Genomic DNA, 20559 nt, shown 5'->3' with positions numbered 1-20559 from the left:
ATATATTGACTTTATTGTATGCCTGCCATTCTTTCCTTTTATTTTTTTTTAACTTCAGGAGATTTATCTCTGATTCCAATATGCCTAGCAGCTTTCAAGAGAAAATCTCAGTCATCTCTTCTTCTTTGTGAAGTACAAAGTTCATGACCTATCAAAGTTCATAGAGCTTTTATCAGCACTTAACATGAATTGTGAATAACAAGAAGAATTAATTTACTTGACTTTCTTTAAATTGTGTTCCTTTCGTCTTTCTCCCTTTTGCCATTGCCCTAAAACAAAACAAAAGCATATCCTGTGTGATGTAAAGCATGAATGGACAAACTTCTGAGGCAGATTGTTGGGGTAGCAGGGAGAGGGGAGTGGGGAGGGTGGGAGAGGAGTGGGAAGGCAGTATTATTTGTCTTGGGACTCTTAGGGGAAAGGTTGCTACCTATTGAGGAAGGAAGGCATTATTTTCTGAGGTGAGGGTTGGGATGGGGAAAACACATTTTGAGAAATTTGAGGTTTAGGAAGCTCTCAGCTTGACCTTACTTGCAGTGTCAGGTTTTGCCCTGTGCTTTCTACTCCTCTGTCATTTAGACACCCATTGAATAACTGTCACTCAGTGACAGTGGTGGGTTTGTCATGTTTCAGAAATACTAGGATCTCTAAGAAGATGGATGAATGGCTCAGGATGCCATGAGGCCAAGGTGAACCACCTAGTAGGTTCATCTAGTAGATGAAACACCTAGTAGGGTTCTCTTGGCTGCTGCCCTGATTATGGTGCATGTTGACTTTGCTTTCACCGAAAAGACTGTTGAACATGACACTTTCTCAGAACCATCCTTGAGAATGACACCACCCTTTTTTTTTTACTTCACATTGCTTCATGTAGAATGCATTAATACCTAATGACTATATTACATCATTTAGTTATGCCATAATTTCTTTATCCATTCCTCTTTTAGAATTTTAGGTCATACTCATGTTTAGTTGTTTAGTTTTGTTTTCTTTTGTTTTTGCTATTATAAGTAATTCTTTAATGGATAACTTTGTTGAACATTGGGTTTTCTCTCTCTTGAAATCATTTGAAGGACTAATGAAGAGTTAGTCTAAACTGTAAAACTTAATTTTGCCAGATAGCTAGAACATTGGGGACATGATTGGGTAGGTGGTGGTCTTGAATATTAAAAACTAATCAGTGAAAGTAGTTTGAGGAGAAAAGCTGTTGTGCTTTTTGGGAGCAGAAATATTTTAATACAGATTAGTAGCAAGAAAAATCCATAACATAAACCCAACTTGTATGAGTGTTTAAATATTTTTTTTAATCTGGGAGAAGAGAAATCATGTATGTCTTCTAAATTGCTGCAGAGCAGAAGTTCTTAACCTGAACTCCATGGATGAACTTTAGGGGAATCTCAAACATCTTGAACTTGTATGCAAAATGATGGTTTGGGTGTGCATGTAGCAGACACTCCCGTGCCTTTATCTGGCAAAAGCATCACGAGTTTTCATCAAATTCTTAAGTGGGTTTATAAACCAAAAAAATAGAGATTGGGGGAGCCAAAACTTTTTGCCCGTCCCAAATGATGTTTGTGGTTTTTAGAAGGAAACATGTACACGGGTCAGTAGTGTGATTGCAGTCCCTTGTGTACTGTTGCCTTCTCACAATCCCCAGCCTTCTCTGATTATTAGAGTTCTGATCTCAGAGGATATCGTCTGCTCTTGCAGTTATGTTTGTAATGAATGCTGAGCCAGTCACTCTTTTCTTTGACTAAATTGTTTTTACAGATCCGTTTCTAGTACCGAGCAGCTAGAAAAGAGACATTAAGGACATGATACATTTTCAGTTCCATTTCTATATGCGATAGCCTTCACCATCAGAAGGAAACTGGGCAGATTTTATGGAATGTACTGCAGTAATTAATCTTCATTAGGACTGTTGCCATGGCCTTGTAAGTGAAAATTTATGATAAGGGGAAAGTCTTTGGCACAACGTATTTGAATACCAGAGTGCCAGTACTTAAGGATAGGTATAGAGATCTCTGAGAATTTTTTAATGATCCCAAGGTCATTTATTATTAGCTTAAAATTCTTTAAGAAAAAGTCCAAGCTACATTTACTGATATGAATGCAAGAAGGAGAGTTTTATACCATAGGGGCACAAACTGGACATTCAGATGCTGAACTCTTGGTAGCTTTCCACACACAGTTTGGCAGCATGTTGTAAAAGGACACCCAAGGGTTTCTTTGTGAGTGAATACTCCGCTCTCCACCTCAGTCCTCAGCTTCCTTGCAGCTAGCTCAGTCTGCAGTTTCACCTGATTTCTTCCCTTTGCATTCCAAAAAAGAATGAGAAAACAGCATGAGGTTGAAAGCTGCACAGACACTGTAGTAAAGGGAGTGTGCTTTCTTCCAGCAGCCCCTTGTCCTGGCATTTGTTAGATTTCTGAACAGGCTTGTATGGTGATGTTGGTCCTCCATTTTATGATGTAGCACACACCAACTTTCACAGCCTTAATTGTGCATGAACAAAGGCAGCCAGTACAGAAGTAAGGAGCTCTAACATATGGCATCATGATGCTTTCTGGCTGCACAGTCTTCCAGTATCAGGTTTACAGAATCCCTGGTGATTCTGGTTGCCATTTTGTAACTTAATTATTGGAACTGCTTGCCCCAGTGTCCTTGGAAGTTTAGTGCTCACTCCATTACACTGTGTTTCTATAAAGCCTTGCATACACCAGGGAAGAAGTCGAAAAGTTTTCCCAGCATATCTTTTCTTCTGTAGTGCCTTGGCCACAATCATATCAGACAGCACTTGGAACATTCTTGAGATTTGGAGTAGCAGTTCCAAATTCAGCACCCTTGTAGCCCAGGGAACGTGGTTTCCAGGTTACAGAGGACATTCTGATGTCTTGTATTGGAGTTTATTCACACATCATTTATTTAAAGTATGCTGTTTAACAATTAGTAGTCTTTCTATTCATGGCAGGTACTAATGGTTACATTCTTCTTGTTGGAATGTCCCATCCCTTTCTACATCTGTTAAGACTGTTGACTAAAGCTTCCTAAGGGCCAGAGAGAGAATTTGTAAAAATCAAGCCAAATAAGACTTGGTAGTTTCCTCTACATGGAAAAAATATTATATCAAGGAATCAGGCTCTCTCCTTTTGCCTTTCTGTATTAATACATAGGAATTTAAAGTATGTCTGTTCCTGGAAGAATGGTCTCAGATGCATCTGTACTATGGTTCTATGAGCCCAGAGACTGAATGACTTGCCCACATGCACCACCGCATATAGTTTGGGAATATGGATCTACATTACGTATCCTAAACTTGGCAACATGTGGAGAAGTAGGAGTTTTGTGAAATTAAGTCTGTGTTAGAACAAAGGCAGGCTACTTCGCCCTGTGGGATAATTGTGACTTTTGGAGTCAGATAGACAGACCTAAGTTTGAATGTTACTTTCTTTTACAAGTTGTGGACCATGGACACATTAAGTTACTTAACCTCTCTGACCCTCAGTTTTCTTCATCAGTCTTTCTTTATCAGATGATAATTCTTACCTTGCCAAGGTTACCATGAAGATCTAATTAGGGTGAAAAGAAAGCAGAGTATGATATGTAATAGAGTCATTAATATATGATAATCATTTTAATTACTAAAAGCAAAACTGTGGCAGGAGTTTTTAAATGAGTATATACATTTACAAGAATAGAATTGAATGTCTTCTGGGATATCAACTTTCCTTTTTCCTCATCAAAATCATTCATTAAGCCTCAGATACACAACATGGCAGGCCCTATATTCAAAACAGTCTGCAAAACTATCCTACAGACTAGGTTGAAGTGATGCATGATATAATGAAAATAATGTCATTAACATATCCTATTCAATGTATGGATAAAGAGTCCATATTACCAAATTGGAATGTGGGAAATGTCTTCACTTGTCTGTTCTTCTTCCTCAACGTTTCCATTATTCAGGAATTAAACACACTGGAAGTTTACTATGTGCTTGGCATAGAGCAATAGAGATACTAGATCCCAGCCCTCATAAAGCTTATATTCCAGTGAGAGAATGTAAGTAAAGAGAAGAGATGGTGATAAGGGCCATGAAAGTGGTAAATGTAGGGTAACTAGAGAGGAATTGGGAGAGTTTGCTTTATATAAAGTGGTTAGGAAAAACTTCTCTGAAGTGAGACCTGAAGAATTATTGAAAGCCCTCTCTTTAGGAAAGAAGGAATCATTCATCCTAACGTTCTAACCATGAATTGCTTGGACAATTATTAAAATTTAAATATTTAAATTAATGTTTAATATTAATATCAAATAAATAATTATTTAATATTCAATTTAAATATTTACCCTAATAGCAACTCTTTATAATTATGTATATTCCTGCCAGAGGAGATTCCTCGGCTTTTTTTCATTCCATCATCCTTCAACCATGTGTCTGTTCCGACTATGATTCTGATTGGTTTCATGGAAGGTGATGAGGATAAGAAGCAGCTGCTATTCTAGTCCGTAAAGTGGCAACTCATTAGAAAGGTGTATGCCAGCATGAAGTTGATGAGAACAGGAGAGTGAAGTTAAGATGGACTGATTACTCCAATTGAAGACTGGGAAGGTATTTCAGGTTATGAGTTAAAGCACCATGCCATTCATTGGGGGTAAGAGGAGAAAACTTGAATGTATTTTTATGCCTAATTATTTAGGTTATAATGTATTGATGGTGTATCAACTCTTTTTGAATATATATACAGTGGAATATTACTCAGCCATAAAAAAGAACGAAATAATGCCATTTGCAACAACATGGATAGACCTAGAGAGTATTATGCTTAGTGAAGTAAGTCAGACAGAGAAAGAAAAAATCTGTATGTTATCATTTATATGTGGAATCTAAAAAAGAAAACAGATGAATGTATATAAGAGAACAGAAACAGACCCAGATAAAGAAAACAAACTAATGGTTACCACTATTGGTTACCAGTGGGGAGAGTACAGAGGGGAGGGTCAAGATAGGGGTTTGGGATTAAGAGATACAAACTACCAGGTATAATGTAAATAAGAAACAAAGGTATATTGTCCAATACAGGGAAATATAGCCGTTATTTTGTAGTAACTTTACGTGGAGTACTATCTTTAAAAATATTGAATTACTATGTTGTACACCTGAAACTAACATAATATTGTAAATCGACTGTACTTTAATAAAAAAGAGAGAAGTTAGTTCCCGTCAACGGGATTTGGAGATACTATAATTAATATTTATAATGCATTTACTGTGCGTATATCACTTATCTTGCATGAGGTAGATATTAATCACATTTTACAAATTAGGGAATTAACACTCCATGAAGTTAAGCAGTTTTCCAAAGTTTTAGGCATTTGCTAGCATTTGAGTCAGGTCTGACTCCGAAGCCACTTTCTTCCATACCAGAATTTTTGTAAAACTATCTGTTAAGTAACTGATTTTAAAAAGCAGACATTTCAACATTAAACATGCTGGGGGAAAAAGATGTTCTTTACATTATGAGATATACAATCCAGAGAAGTTACATGTATTGTTTCAAAGAAAATCAAAATTACTCTTTTTTTGTTGAATCAAAATGGCAAGTTATACTCCTTCTGTAATATTGAAGTATTGTTTCATTTTTTATTCTGAGTCTGAGGTTATTGGGTGCTTCTTTCTAGTATTATTTTCCTTATGCCATTAATGTTTTAATTTTCACTGTAGCTTTGATCTTTTGGATTTCTTTGGGATTAATGATATGCGATTTGAAAAAAAAATGCAGTACAGATTTTAATGTCCACTTATATACTCTCTCACAAAGAACGTAAGAATGTGGTTTTAGTTAGAGATTACTGTGCCTAACTTTATATGATAAAGAGTGGGCCAGTCAGATATTTAGCAGTATAGAAGCTTATTAGCCTAGTGGGTTTATTCGTCATTATTCAAGAAGTATTTTTTGAGCCTATGGATACTAGGGCAATGTGACTGCAAAGAATAAGACAGTTTTTGTCCTTAAGGAACTTGGAATCTAATCAGTGAAGCAGATAAGTAAAATAGACAGTCTTAGTACAGCATTTCATAGGGTGTAATGGAGGAGTGCATAGTGCTAGGGGGCACCTAAGAGGGCACTTAACCTAGACTAGGATGGTCTGGGGAGGCTTCCCAGAGCTGAGTCAGGAGGGGAACGAACAACAAATAGTTACAGAGGCACTAGAAAGACTTAGATGGGTTTGAGAGAGATTAGTGAAGAAATGATCAATTAAATTAAGGAGGTGAAGAAGAAGTAGTTAAAGGACGACTTCCAGGCTTTTAGTAGGGGTATTACTGTTCACTCAGAAGGAAAATATAGGAGGAAGAATAGATTTGGGGAAAACATGTAGTAGTTAGGGGCATGTTGAGTTTGCAGTGCCTTTGCAAATGTAGATAGAGATTTCCAGGATCCAGCTGAATATGCTGATCTGGTGGTCAGGAAAGAACTCTAGGCTATAAAGATGCATATTTTATAAGTCATTAGCACTATGGAAGATAGTTGAAATACTGAACTGCATGAGAATACTCAGAATGAATATGTAAAGTGAGAATAGTAAAGGGCCAAGGATGGAACCTAGAAATATAGATAGTTAAGTAATGGCGACAAAGGAAGAGGAAACTAAGATACCATTAGGGAGGTAGTAGTTAATCTGTAAGTACTTAAAAGTTAGATGGCTGCCCGTTACATCTCATGGAAGCTGCAGTAATGGTGAAATTTTAACCATCCGCTGACTGGGTGTTAACAGAAGTCATGTGTTTGGAAAAATGAATTACTAAATTTAGCCTTAACATGACCATTTATATAATTTTGAAAAACATATGCAAAGCCAAAATTTAGAACACTGGGAACTTGTGCTATTAAAAACAGGGGATTGGTCAGCAGACTGGCGCCTGTGTACCCACAGACCGGACTGAGTGCTGTGGGAGTTTTCCCATGAGTAAAGCTCTGCTCTGTGACTCCGTTGGAACTTGAATTAGAAGCAAGGTCTAATGGAACATTGTCTTCTTCATTGCAGTAACGGTACCTCTCAGGACTCCAAAGAACCTTCAACAAGGTCATGATTTCTGCCTTTCAGATGAGTGGGCATTTATTGAATGACTTCTTTTTTTTTTTAACATCTTTATTGGAGTATAACTGCTTTACAATGGTGTGTTAGTTTCTGCTTTATGACAAAGTGAATCAGTTATACATATACATATATCCCCATATCTCTTCCCTCTTGCATCTCCCTCCCTCCCTATCCCACCCCTCTAGGTGGTCACAAAGCACCGAGCTAATCTCCCTGTGCTATGGGGCTGCTTCCCACTAGCTATCTATTTTACATTTGGTAGTGTATATATGTCCATCCTACTCTGTCACTTTGTCCCAGCTTACCCTTCCCCCTCCCCATATCCTCAAGTCCATTCTCTAGTAGGTTTGCGTCTTTATTCCCATCTTGCCCCTAGGTTCTTCATGACCTTTTTTTTTTTGTTTTTTAGATTCCATATATATGTGTTAGCATACGATATTTGTTTTTCTCTTTCTGACTTACTTCACTCTGTATGACAGACTCTAGGTCCATCCACCTGACTACAAATAACTCAATTTCATTTCTTTTTAGGGCTGAGTAATATTCCATTGTATATATGTGCCACATCTTCTTTATCCATTCATCTGTTGATGGACACTTAAGCTGCTTCCATGTCCTGGCTATTGTAAATAGTGCTGCAATGAACATTGTGGTATGTGACTTTTTGGATTATGGTTTTCTCAGGGTATATGCCCTGAGTAAACCATAATAGTAGTGGGATTGCTGGGTCATATGGTAGTTCTATTTTTAGTTTTTTAAAGAACCTCCATAGTGTTCTCCATAGTGGCTGTATCAATTCACATTCCCACCAGCAGTGCAAGAGGGTTCCCTTTTCACTACACCCTCTCCAGCATTTATTGTTTGTAGATTTTTTGATGATGGCCATTCTGACCGGTGTGAGGTGATATCTCCTTGTAGTTTTGATTTGTATTTCTCTAATAATTAGTGATGTTGAGTACACTTTCGTGTGTTTGTTGGCAATTTGTATATCTTTGGAGAAATGTCTATTGAGGTCTTCTGCCCATTTTTGGATTGGGTTGTTTGTTGTTTTCATATTGAGCTGCACGAGCTGCTTTTATATTTTGGAGATTAATCCTTTGTCAGTTGGTTCATTTGCAAATATTTTCTCCCATTCTGAGAGTTGTCTTTTCGTCTTGTTTGTAGTTTCCTTTGCTGTGCAAAAGCTTTTAAGTTTCATTAGGTCCCATTTGTTTATTTTTGTTTTTATTTCCATTACTCTAGGAAGTGAGTCAAAAGGGATCTTGCTGTGATTTATGTCACAGAGAGTTCTGCCTGTGTTTTCCTCTATGAGTTTTATAGTGTCTGGCCTTACATTTAGGTCTTTAATCCATTTTGAGTTTATTTTTGTGTACGGTGTTAGGAAGTGTTCTAATTCATTCTTTTACATGTAGTTGTCCAGTTTTCCCAACACCACTTATTGAAGAGGCTCTTTTTTCTCCATTGTATATTCTTTTCTCCTTTATCAAAGATAAGGTGACCATATGTGTGTGGGTTTATCTCTGGGCTTTCTATCCTGTTCCATTGACCTATATTTCTGTTTTTGTGCCAGTACCATATTGTCTTGATTACTGTAGCTTTGTAGTATAGTCTGAAGTCAGGGAGCCTGATTCATCCAACTCCATTTTTCTTTCTCAAGATTGCTTTGGCTATTCAGGATCTTTTGTGTTTCCACACAAATTGTGAAATGTTTTGTTCTAGTTCTGTGAAAAATGCCATTGGTAGTTTAATAGGGATTGCATTGAGTCTGTAGATGGCTTTGGGCAGTGTAGTTATTTTCACAGTGTTGATTCTTCCAATCCAAGAACATGGTATATCTCTCCATCTGTTTGTATCGTCTTTAATTTCTTTCATCAGTGTCTTATAGGTTTTCTGCATACATGTCTTTTGTCTCCTTAGGTAGGTTTATCCCTATGTATTTTATTCTTTTTGTTACAGTGGTAAATGGGATAGTTTCCTTATTTTCCCTTTCAGATTTTTCGTCATTAGTGTATAGGAATGCAAGAGATTACTGTGCATTAATTTTGTATCCTGCTACTTTACCAAAATCATTGATTAGCTCTAGTAGTTTTCTGGTAGCATCTTTAGGATTCTCTATATGTAGTGTCATGTCATCTGCAAACAGTGACAGTTTTACTTCTTCTTTTCCGATTTGGATTCCTTTTATTTCTTTTTCTTCTCTGCTTGCTGTGGCTAAAACTTCTAAAAGTATGTTGTATAATAGTGGTGAGAGTGGACAACCTTGTCTTGTTCCTGATCTTAGAGGAAATGTTTTCAGTTTTTCACCATTGAGAACGATGTTGGCTGTGGATTTGTCATATATGGCCTTTATTATGTTGAGGTAGGTTCCCTCTATATCCACTTTCTGGAGAGTTTTTATCATAAATGGGTGTTGAATTTTGTCAAAAGCTTTTTCTGCATCTATTGAGATCATCGTATGGTTTTTATCCTTCAATTTTTTAATATGGTGTATCACATTGATTGATTTGCATGTATTGAAAAATCCTCACATTCCTGGGATAAATCCCACTTGATCATGGTGTATGATCCTTTAATGCGTTATTGGATTCTGTTTGCTAGTATTTTGTTGTAGATTTTTGCATCTATGTACATCAGTGATATTGGCCTGTAGTTTTCTTTTCTTGTGACATATTTGTCTGGTTTTGGTATCAGGGTGATGGTGGCCTCATAGAATGAGTTTGGGAGTGTTCCTCCCTCTGCTATTTTTTGGAAGAGTTTGAGAAGGATAGGTGTTAACTCTTCTCTAAATGTTTGATAGAATTCCCCTGTGAAGCCCTCTGGTCCTGGGCTTTTGTTTGTTTGAAGAATTTTAATCACAGTTTTAATTTCAGTGCTTGTGATTGGTCTGTTCATATTTTCTATTTCTAACTGTTGCAGTCTTGGAAGGTTGTACTTTTCTAAGAATTCGTCCATTTCTTCCAGGTTGTCCATTTTATTGGCATATAGTTGACTTGTATGAATCTCTCATGATCCTTTGTATTTCTGCAGTGTCAGTTGTTACTTCTCCTTTTTCATTTCTAAATCTGTTGATTTGAGTCTTCTCCCTTTTGTTCTTGATGAGTCTGGCTAATTGTTTATCAATTTTGTTTATCTTCTCAAAGAACCAGCTTTTAGTTTTATTGATCTTTACTATTGTTTTCTTCATTTCTTTTTCATTTATTTCTGATCTGATCTTTATGATTTCTTTCCTTCTGCTAACTTTGAGTTTTTTTGTTCTTCTTTCTCTGATTGCTTTAGGTGTAAGGTTAGGTTGTTTAGTTGAGATGTTTCTTGTTTCTTGAGGTAGGATTGTATTGCTGTAAACTTCCCTCTGAGAACTGCTTTTACTGCATCCCATAGGTTTTGGGTCGTCGTATTTTCATTGTCATTTGTTTCTAGGTATTTTTTATTTCCTCTTTGATTTCTTCAGTGATCTCTTGGTTATTTAGTAGCGTATTGTTTAGCCTTCATGTATTTGCATTTTGTACAGTTTTTTTCTTGTAGTTGATATCCAGTCTCATAGTGTTGTAGTCGGAAAGGAAACTTGGTAAGATTTCAATTTTCTTAAATTTACCAAGGCTTGATTTGTTACACAAGGTATGATCTATCCTGGAGAATGTTCCATGAGCACTTGAGAAAGTGTATTCTGTTGTTTTTGGATGGAATGTCCTATTAATATCAATTAAGTCCATCTTGTCTAATGTATCATTTAAAGCTTGTGTTTCCTTATTTATTTTCATTTTGGATGATCTGTCCATTGGTGAAAGTGGCGTGTTAAAGTCCCCTACTATTATTGTGTTACTTTTGATTTCCCCCTTTACGGCTGTTAGCATTTGCCTTATGGATTGAGGTGCTCCTATGTTGGGTGCATAAATATTTACAATTGTTATGTCTTCTTCTTGGATTGATCCCTTGATCATTGTGTAGTGTCCTTCTTTGTCTCTTGTAATAGTCTTTATTTTAAAGTCTATTTTGTCTGATATGAGAATGGCTACTCCAGCTTTCTTTTGATTTACATGCATGGAATATCTTTTTCCCTCCTCTCACTTTCAGTCTGAATGTGTCCCTAGGTCTGAAGTGAGTCTCTTGTAGACAGCATATATACGGGTATTGTTTTTGTATCCATTCAGCCAGTCTGTGTCTTTTGGTTGGAGCTTTTAATCCATTTACATTTGAGGTCATTATCGATATGTATGTTCCTATTACCATTTTCTTAATTGATTTGGGTTTGTTTTTGTAGGTCTTTTCCTTCTTTTGTGTTTCCTGCCTAGAGAAGTTCCTTTAGCATTTGTTGTAAAGCTGGTTTGGTGGTGGTGAATTCTCTTAACTTTTTCTTGTCTGTAAAGGTTTTAAGTTCTCCTTCAAATCTGAATGAGATTCTTGCCAGGTAGAGTAATCTTGGTTGGAGGTTTTTCTCTTTCATCACTTTAAATATGTCCTGCCACTCCCTTCTGGCTTGCAGAGTTTCTGCTGAAAGATCAGCTGCTAACCTTATGGGGATTCCCTTATATGTTATTTGTTGCTTTTCCCTTGCTGCTTTTAATATTTTTTCTATGTATTTAATTTTTGATAGTTTGATTAATATGTGTCTTGGCATGTTTTTCCTTGGATTTATCCTATATGGGGCTCTCTGCGCTTCCTGGACTTGACTGTTTCCTTTCCCATGTTAGGGAAGTTTTCAACTATAATCTCTTCAAATATTTTCTCACACCTTTTCTTTTTCTCTTCTTCTTCTGAGACCCCTATAATTCGAATGTTGGTGTGTTTAATTTTCTCCCAGAGGTCTCTGAGACTGTCCTCAATTCTTTTCATTCTTTTTTCTTTATTCTGCTCTTTGGTAGTTATTTCCACTGTTTTATCTTCTGGGTCACTTATCCGTTCTTCTGCCTCAGTTATTCTGCTATTAATTCCTTCTAGAGAATTTTTAATTTCATTTGTTGTGTTGTTCATCATTGTTTGTTTGCTCTTTAGTTCTTCTAGGTCCTTGTTGAATGCTTCTTGTATTTTCTCCATTCTATTTGCAAGATTTTGGATCATCTTTACTATCATTACTCTGAATTCTTTTTCAGGTAGGCTGCCTATTTCCTCTTCATTTGTTTGGTCTGGTGGGTTTTTACTTTACTCCTTCATCTGCTGCATATTTCTCTGTCTTCTTATTTTGTTTAACTTACTCTGTTTGTGGTCTCCTTTTCACAGGCTGCAGTTTCGTAGTTCATGTTGTTTTTGGTGTCTGCCCCCAATGGATGAGGTTGGTTCAGTGCATTGTGTAGGCTTCCTGGTGTAGGGGACTGGTGCCTGTGTTCTGGTGGGTGAGTCTCGATCTTGTCTCTCTGGTGGGCAGGGCCACATCCGGTGGTGTGTTTTGGGGTTGTCTGTCAATTTAGTATGATTATAGGCAGCCTCTCTGCTAATCGATGGGGTTGTGTTCCTATCTTACTAGTTGTCTGGCATGGGGCGTCCAACTGCTGGCCGTTGGGTGAGGCTTGTCTTAGCACTGAGATGGAGATCTCTGGGAGAGCTCTTGCCAGTTGGTATTACGTGGGCCGGGAGGTCTCTGGTGGTCCAGTGTCCTGAACTTGGCTATCCCATCTCAGAGGCTCAGGCCTGACACCAGGCCAGAGCACCAAGACCCTGTTGGCCACACAGCTCAGAAGAAAAGGGAGAAGAAAAGAAAGAAAAAAAATAAAAGATAAAAAAATAATAAGAAAAAATTTAAAAATTATTAACATAAAGAGAATAATATTTCAAAAAATAAAGAAGAGAGCAACCAAACCAATAAACAAATCCACCAGTGATAACAAGCGCTAAAAACTAAACTAAGATAAACCTAAATATCAGAAACAAACCAGTCGCAGACAGCAAACCCCATGTCTACAGTTGCTCCTGAAGTCTACCGCCTCAATTTTGGGACGATTCATTCTCTGTTCAGGTATTCAACTGATGCAGGGTACATCAAGTTGATTGTGGGGATTTAATCCACTGCTCCTGAGGCTGCACGGAGAAATGTCCCTTTCTCTTCTTTGTTCACACAGTCCTGGAGTTCAGCTTTGTTTTGGCCCCACCTCTGCATGTAGGTCACCCTCAGGTATCTGTTCCCTGCCCAGCCAGGAGGTGGTTAAAGCAGCAGCTGATTAGGGGCTGTGGCTCACTCAGGCAAGGGGGAGGGACGGTCTGGTAGTCATAATTGGAATGCGGGGTGAGCCTGTGGCGGCAGAGGCCAGCATGATGTTGCAACAGCCTGAGGCGTGCCACGTGTTCTCCCGGGGAAGTTGTCCCTAGATCACGGGACCCTGGCAGTGGCGGGCTGCACAGGCTCCTGGTGGAGGGATGTGGAGAGTGACCTGTGCTTCCGCACAGGATTGTTGGTGGCAGTGGCAGCAGCCTTAGTGCTTCATGGCTGTCTCTGGGGTCCGCGCTGATAGCCGTGGCTCGCGCCCATCTCTGGAGCTCATTTAGGCGGTGCTCTGAATCCCCTCTCCTCGCGTACCCCAAAACAATGGTCTCTTTCCTCTTAGGCAGTTCCAGACTTTTTCCCGGACTCCCTCCTGGCTAGACCATAAAAATAAAACTAATTTCTGAAGGTAGAGAAAATCACTTGATACAGTAAAATCAGAAGAAAAAGCAAAACATCCTCAAGGCATTTTAACATACCATCATCATGTTCAAAGATGACCGAATTATTGGATGCAAGTTTAAAACAAAATAAAAAATCCATCTAGTAGCAATGGCAGTAGCAACTATTTATTAAGGGCTTACCAAGTGTGGCACACTAGCCCCCTTCAGGCTGTGTTCACGCAGCCAACCCCAGTCCTCTCCCTGGGGCCTGACCTCGGAAACCCAAGCCTCAGCTCCCGGCCCCACCCCCCCGCCCCGGTGGGTGAGCAGACAAGCCTCTCAGGTTGGTAAGTGCTGGTTGGCACTGATCCTGTGTGCGGGAATCTCTCCGCTTTTCCCTCTGCACCCCTGTTGCTGAGCTCTCCTCTGTGGCTCCAAAGCTTCCCTCCACCAGAGGCTCCAGAAGAGGCTTCTTAGGGTGTGGAAACTTTTCCTCCTTCACAGCTCCATCCCAGAGGTGCAGGTCCTGTCCCTATTCTTTTGTCTCTGTTTTTTCTTTTTCCTTTTGCCGTACCCAGGTACGTGGGGAGTTTCTTGCCTTCTGGGAGATAGAGGTCTTCTGCCAGTGTTAAGCAGGCGTTCTGTAGGAGTTGTTCCACATGTAGATGTATTTCTGATGTATTTGTGGAGAGGAAGGTGATCTCCACGTCTTACTCCTCCGCCATCTTGAAGGTCCCCCCAAGAGTCCTTTTCTGAAGATACCAAATTATGACCATATTCTGGCTAAATGTTTACCAGATTTATTACATTATTCCCTTTTGGGGAAATGAAATGTTTTCTAGATTCATAACATTTTCCCCTTTTTTAGTAAGTTACCTGTAGAATATCTAAATCATTATTTAATAATTAATTTGTTCTACCAATTACCACTTTTTTGCTACGGAAAGAATTATAAAATATCTTTTTAAAATTTGAACTGGTCCGCAAAGCAGCAGTGCTGCTAATTCTGAAAATATTTTCCATCTACATAAATTTTCCATCTTTTTTTTTTAGTATCTGAACCAGCTGTTTCCTGCACAGAATATAGTGTGCAGGAGCACATGAAGAAAGGAGACGTTAGTAAAGCCCACTAATTAGGCTGCTTCTGATGAGCTGCTCTTAGATGCACTTGAAATACAGGCAGGGCAAAAATCAGTGCTAACTTGTTCCAAATAAATCACGGTACTCTAGCCCAGTGGAATTGGCACCATGCTGGCCATAATCAAGCAGGTTAGGACTCAGTACTTTTTTTTTTTTTTTTTTAATTTTATGTATTTATTTATTTATTTATTATTTTTGGCTGTGTTTTGTCTTCGTTTCTGTGGGAGGGCTTTCTCTAGTTGCGACGAGTGGGGGCCACTCTTCATCGCGGTGCACAGGCCTCTCACTGTCGCAGCCTCTCTTGTTGTGGAGCACAGGCTCCAGACGCGCAGGCTCAGTAGTTGTGGCTCACGGGTCTAGTTGCTCCGCGGCATGTGGGATCCTCCCAGACCAGGGCTCGAACCCATGTCCCCTGCATTGGCAGGCAGATTCTCAACCACTGCACCACCAGGGAAGCCCAGTACTTTTTTTTAAAGTCCTCTTTCCACTAAGAGTAACTTTCTTTACTGACTGAATTCCCATTATAGGGAACTCTTTCGTGTTCATGTCTGTAGGTACATACCCACCCTTTTAAAATATGATTATTTGTAGCTGTAAATAACCTCATAGTTTGTCTTTCCTCCAGTGGTGAGAGAGAACCTGCTGCTGAGTCAGAGTACTGGGCATTTCTGGGAGGTGAATGGGGAAATAGTTTACAGTTTTGCTTCAGGCTGGTCAGAACTGGATATGCTGATTAGGCACATTCACTTTAATATCCCCACTATCTTCTTAAGGCATAATAGAGTCCGTTGGAACTTGAGCAGTTTATTCTCTTTTGGAATACATCTTATGCTTGGAATACATTTTGCTTTCAATTGTCTGGCTTTGGGGCTGAATTTAGAGTAATTTAGCTCTGGGTTTGAATTCCATGTGCATAATCTGGGTTCAATCATTTAACCTCTTTTAACCTCATTGTAGAATGAGGCCAGTGCTCACCACACCAAGGATTGTCATGAAGGGAAATGTTGTAATCTATGTAAAGCATATACCACAGTGCCAGGCCCTTGGTAAGCCCTTAAATAAATAGTTGCTACTGCCATTGCTACTAGATGGATTTTTTATTTTGTTTTAAACTTGTATCCAATAATTCGGTCATCTTTGAACATGATGATGGTATGTTAAAATGCCTTGAGGATGTTTTGCTTTTTCTTCTGATTTTAATGTATCAAGTGATTTTCTCTACCTTCAGAAATTAGTTTTATTTTTATGGTCTATGCCTCAAGTGTGTGCTGAATACTGCAGTAATGTTTATGTTTTCTTCAGACCATTTGTGAGTCTTAGATACAGATTTAAATGGGGCAGATTTACTTGATGTCTTAAGTAATTTGTAACTTAACATTTCAGGTTCTATTTTATTCATGATCTATATATCACAACAGATATTACTGCTACCTAAATGATAACCTAACTATATAGAGAGGGTTTGATGTGACAGGACAAGCGCAGATTGGAGCCAGTCTGGAGCCAGAATGTGGGCCAGTTGGTATCCTCATATTGTGAATGATATGTCCAGAGCTTCCTAGAATTACTGTGAGGATTGGATGACACGGTGTATACAATGTACCCTGCACAGTGCCTGGTATATGATAGGCCCCCTCCCCACATCTGTTAATGGGAGGGTAATTACTATGACACAGATAGCCTGATGTTGTTATAGCTTCTTTCCCTCTTGAATAATATCACTTTACCAGGTATCTGTTATTGGTAATTTTGTTCTATTTTAAGTGTTTGACTTCATAATAATGGATTTATTTATTTATAAAGTAAATCATTGGATTTGTTCCCACCAGTGATACCAAGAAGAAGCAGGCAATGAGGAAAAGGAACAACAGTGAAGTGGAAGACGTGGGACCCACAAGTCATGACAGAAAGAAGACCAAGTGGGAAACCTCAGAACCTTTGGATACAGGCCTGTCTTTAGCCGAGGATGAAGAGCTGGTGTTACATCTGCTCAAAAGTCAAAGCTAAATAGTACTTGCTCTTGTCTTCTCCTTGAAACCTCTAGTCATGATTATGTGGGCAAGAAGTTGAAAAAACAGTTGGCTTTGGGGCACTTAGGTAACATGAGTCCCATGCCCAAAGGACCCATTCTTTCAGACAGGAGCTATCACACCTCTAAGCCCCTTTCACAGGCCATGCTTGCACCATCCCAGAGAAAACTCAGAGTGATGGTGGATTATAAAATTTCCTGCTCCCATTTTTCAGCCTGTGCTCTGTTAGATTTTATCCATGGGTTCCTATATCTTATCACTGGAAATGCTTCCTTTGTTTTACTGGCAAGTTCTAGAGACCTTGTTTCATTGTTGGAAATTCCTGTCTTGCTTACCATACAGAAGTTTCTCTGTAATATTAAACAAAATTGCTCAGAGAAAGAGTATGATGAGTATGATGGACCAACCCTGAGAAAAAATGAATATTTTTTAATTGCCATGATCAATAACAAACATGTTTCCTATAAAATAAAATATTAATGTTTTCACTGTATCCAGAAATACGAGAGCATTCTCAAGGGAAGTTTCTTAAGATTAAAATGCTGGGCCAATTCCTGAAACAGTGAATCTTTCATATTCTTAAATTAGCCTTCCTAAAGATATCATTTAACTTACACTTGCAGACTTGGTAGCCATTTATAAATAGAAATCCTGAATCTGAAGACTCTGTGATCTAAAACCAGATCTGTTAGTGAGCACCTAGTATGCTGTAGGTCTTCTACAAGTGCCTTTTTCAGCAGGTACCACAGATCCCTGCCCAGAGCCAGCTCCTGATAATGAATAGAATAAGACAGAGCCTCTTTTGGTTATAAGTAACTGGCAAATTCTTCACAGGGAAAGAAATCTGTGCCTTGGCCATGACACCACTGATTTGATCATAGATTTGTCACCTTCTCCTTATTCTCTCCCTTTCCTACTTTCCACTCCATGCACAAACAAAAATAATTTTTGCTTACTGGTACAAATGATTCATGAATCCAAGGAAGGGAATATCCATAATTGCTTCCCTCTCAGCCTGAGTCCATATTTGTCTCGGAAAAGTTTCTCCTGCTTGCTTGCTTGGTATCCTCATGAGCAACACCAACACCTTTTAGTCCTCAAAATGAGAAACTTGACGACTGCTCAGCTTCTCCCTTTCCCCACCCTTCGCTTTGATGGTTCTATTGATTCTTCTTCATAATGACTCTCTTATCTCCATTGTTTCTTCTCTGTCTTCACAGCTTCTGCTTTCAGGCAGAGTTAGATTCTCATCATGACCTACTCAGATTTCTGCAGTGGTCTCCTAACTGGTCATTGTGCTTCCTACCTCACATTTTTCTAGGCCAATCTTCCATGTTGTCAGAATTCTCTTCATAGCATTGATCTGGCATGTTTCTTACTTCTGTTGCAGTGCTTATTATGTAATGTTTCAGACATTTGTTTACAAGCCTGTTGCCCCTGTTGTAAGACAAGTTTCTTGAGAGCATAAGGGATATGTTTTATCCCTCCTGTGTATCCCCAGAGCCAAACACACCTGCCCTATAATAGGTTCAATAAAGGCTTTTTGAATTAATGAATGGACAGTGAAAAACCAAGACAGTTTTTGAAAGTGTGTGGTAGTGCATTGCTCTGTTACCTCTGGTGGGAAGGATATAAAATGGTGGAAATGAGAACTGGATGAAATGGCTATAATGGGCAAGAATGACTATAATGGAGAAAACAGATGAGAAAGGAATTTGGGGTATAACAACCTGGGATGATTTTGAAATTAAGGTTTCTGGTACAGGATCTCTTGAATATTTTCAAAGGACAAAAAGACACAAGAGTATATAAACTAAAGGTTTGGGCTTCCCTGGTGCACAGTGGTTAAGAATCTGCCTGCCAATGCAGGCGACACGGGTTTGAGCCCTGGTCCAGGAAGATGCCACATGCCGTGGAGCAACTAAGCCCAGGTGCCACAACTGCTGAAGCCCATGCACCTAGAGCCCATGCCCTGCAACAAGAGAGGTCGCCGCAACGAGAAGCCTATGCACTGCAACGAAGAGTAGCCCCCTCACACAGCTATGAAGACCCAACACAGCCAAAAATAATTAATTAATTAAAAAAAAAACAAAACTAAAGGTTTACCATTGAATTCACTCTATGCAGTTGTAGATTTTGTTTTTTCTAATCCAAATAAGGAATTTTTACTTATTTTTTACTCTATATATGTAAGCATTGAATAAATATACTGCAAGGCCTTTGGTTCATAAACTAGTTTGAGCTGTATTCTGTCCCTAGACCTGAATGGATCCTGACCTAATATATACATTGTAAGGAACTTTAGCTTGCTGAAATTTGAAAACTGGTTAAAACATCAGAATAGTGCTGATTGAAAACTCAGGTAACAAACATATATTTCGGTAGACTAAATTGTTACTGTTTTAGCTGTGGTGGAGTTGGGGGCACATGACCTAAATCTGACTGGCCAAGCTATTTCCTAGACTCGGAGATTGGCCTAGACGTGGGTATAATACTCAGGTAAGGACAGAAAGAAAGAAAGACTCCTTCCTTGAGAGTAAAGTACAGAATATGAAAGAAAAATTCCTTACCCATGGGGAATTCCTAAAAAGGGAGGATGTCGATCTGGGACCTTTGGCAGCAATTTTTTCTGGTCAAATGGAGGCTGCTTCTGAGAGGTTGGAGAGAATAAGACCAGCACCGTGAGGTGAGCAGAGTGGAGAGATGGAGAGAGAGCCCTGATGGCATCATTTGAACCCTTTGGCTTCAACTGTATCTGCTCCTTGTACTTCCTAATTATGGGTCAGTAAGTTTCTTTTTTGCATAAACTACTTTGAATTGTATTTTGTTCCTGGAACTGAATGGATCCTAACTTAATATATACATTGTGGGGGATTTTAGTTTGCTGATTTGAAAGTGAATTAGAACATGGGAATAGTGCCGATAGAAAGCTTGGGCATTGTTGTTCAGCAGACAGCAGCTCCAGCTCCTCCCTCCCTTGGAGAAGCATGAGTTTCCCACTCTGCTCACGTTGGACTTGGCCCTGTGACTGACTTTAGCCCACGAAGTGTGGTGGAAGTGACTGTGTGCCTGTTACAAACAGAGGCTTTAAGGTGCTCTGATGCTTCCATCAGCCCTCTTACACTCTTGTCTTCTACCCTAAGACCAGCGTGGACCAGAGAGGATACTGCTTCAGGCTGGGCACAAGGTGAGAAGACATGTGAAACAGACCTACAGCCCCCTCCAAGTCCTGTGGAGCAAGAAATCCACTGAGACTTGGGGTTCTTCACAGGAAAAGATGAGAGAAGCACTTAACCAATGAGCAAAAGCATTCATTCGTTCATTCAGTAAATGTCAATACAGCAACTACTGTGTGCCAGGCCCTGTACTTAAGAGAAATAGAGCAGTCCCCTCCCCTGCTGTCATGTAGTAAAGGGAAAAAGAGAAGAAAATTCATAATTTCAGTGCATTATGAAAAGAGCAGGCAGGAAAAGGAAGACTGCTCTTTGAATGAGAAAGCTGTTGCTGGAGTACAGGAAGGATGGAGGACATGGGTAGTTTCTTGGCCTGCAACCCAAAGACCAATTCTTGCTTGATGCTTAACTGAGGCAGAGAGGCCATTCATCAGACTTACTCATGTAAAACGATCCCTAAGATGTGTAAGTCTCTGAGCAGCTACACTCAGCAGCAGAGTGCTTTGGAGGACTGCCCTCTCATAAGCTTAACATGGCATTTTTTT

General features: G+C 39.1%; 1 protein-coding gene across 2 annotated transcripts in view; it reads left to right on the top strand.

Annotated features, from left to right (window-relative positions):
* The window catches only part of DDX10 (DEAD-box helicase 10), a 248912-nt gene extending 230519 nt beyond the window's left edge, over window positions 1-18393 (top strand). The window contains exon 18 of one of the 2 annotated variants that reach the window (XM_082343478.1): window positions 16641-18393. In XM_082343478.1, the coding sequence (XP_082199604.1) occupies window positions 16641-16818 (178 nt within the window). In that variant the 3' untranslated portion in view covers window positions 16819-18393. Of the gene's footprint in view, window positions 1-7044; window positions 7113-16640 lie in introns of those variants that run through there. The other variant, XM_082343479.1, reaches the window with a different exon arrangement.
* Window positions 18394-20559: the final 2166 nt, after the last annotated feature.

This window comes from Balaenoptera borealis (genome assembly GCF_965194805.1).
Source record: "Balaenoptera borealis genome assembly, chromosome: 11".
In the NCBI taxonomy this organism is placed as follows: Eukaryota; Metazoa; Chordata; class Mammalia; order Artiodactyla; family Balaenopteridae; genus Balaenoptera; species Balaenoptera borealis.
This window is presented reverse-complemented; position numbering and strand designations above follow the sequence as displayed.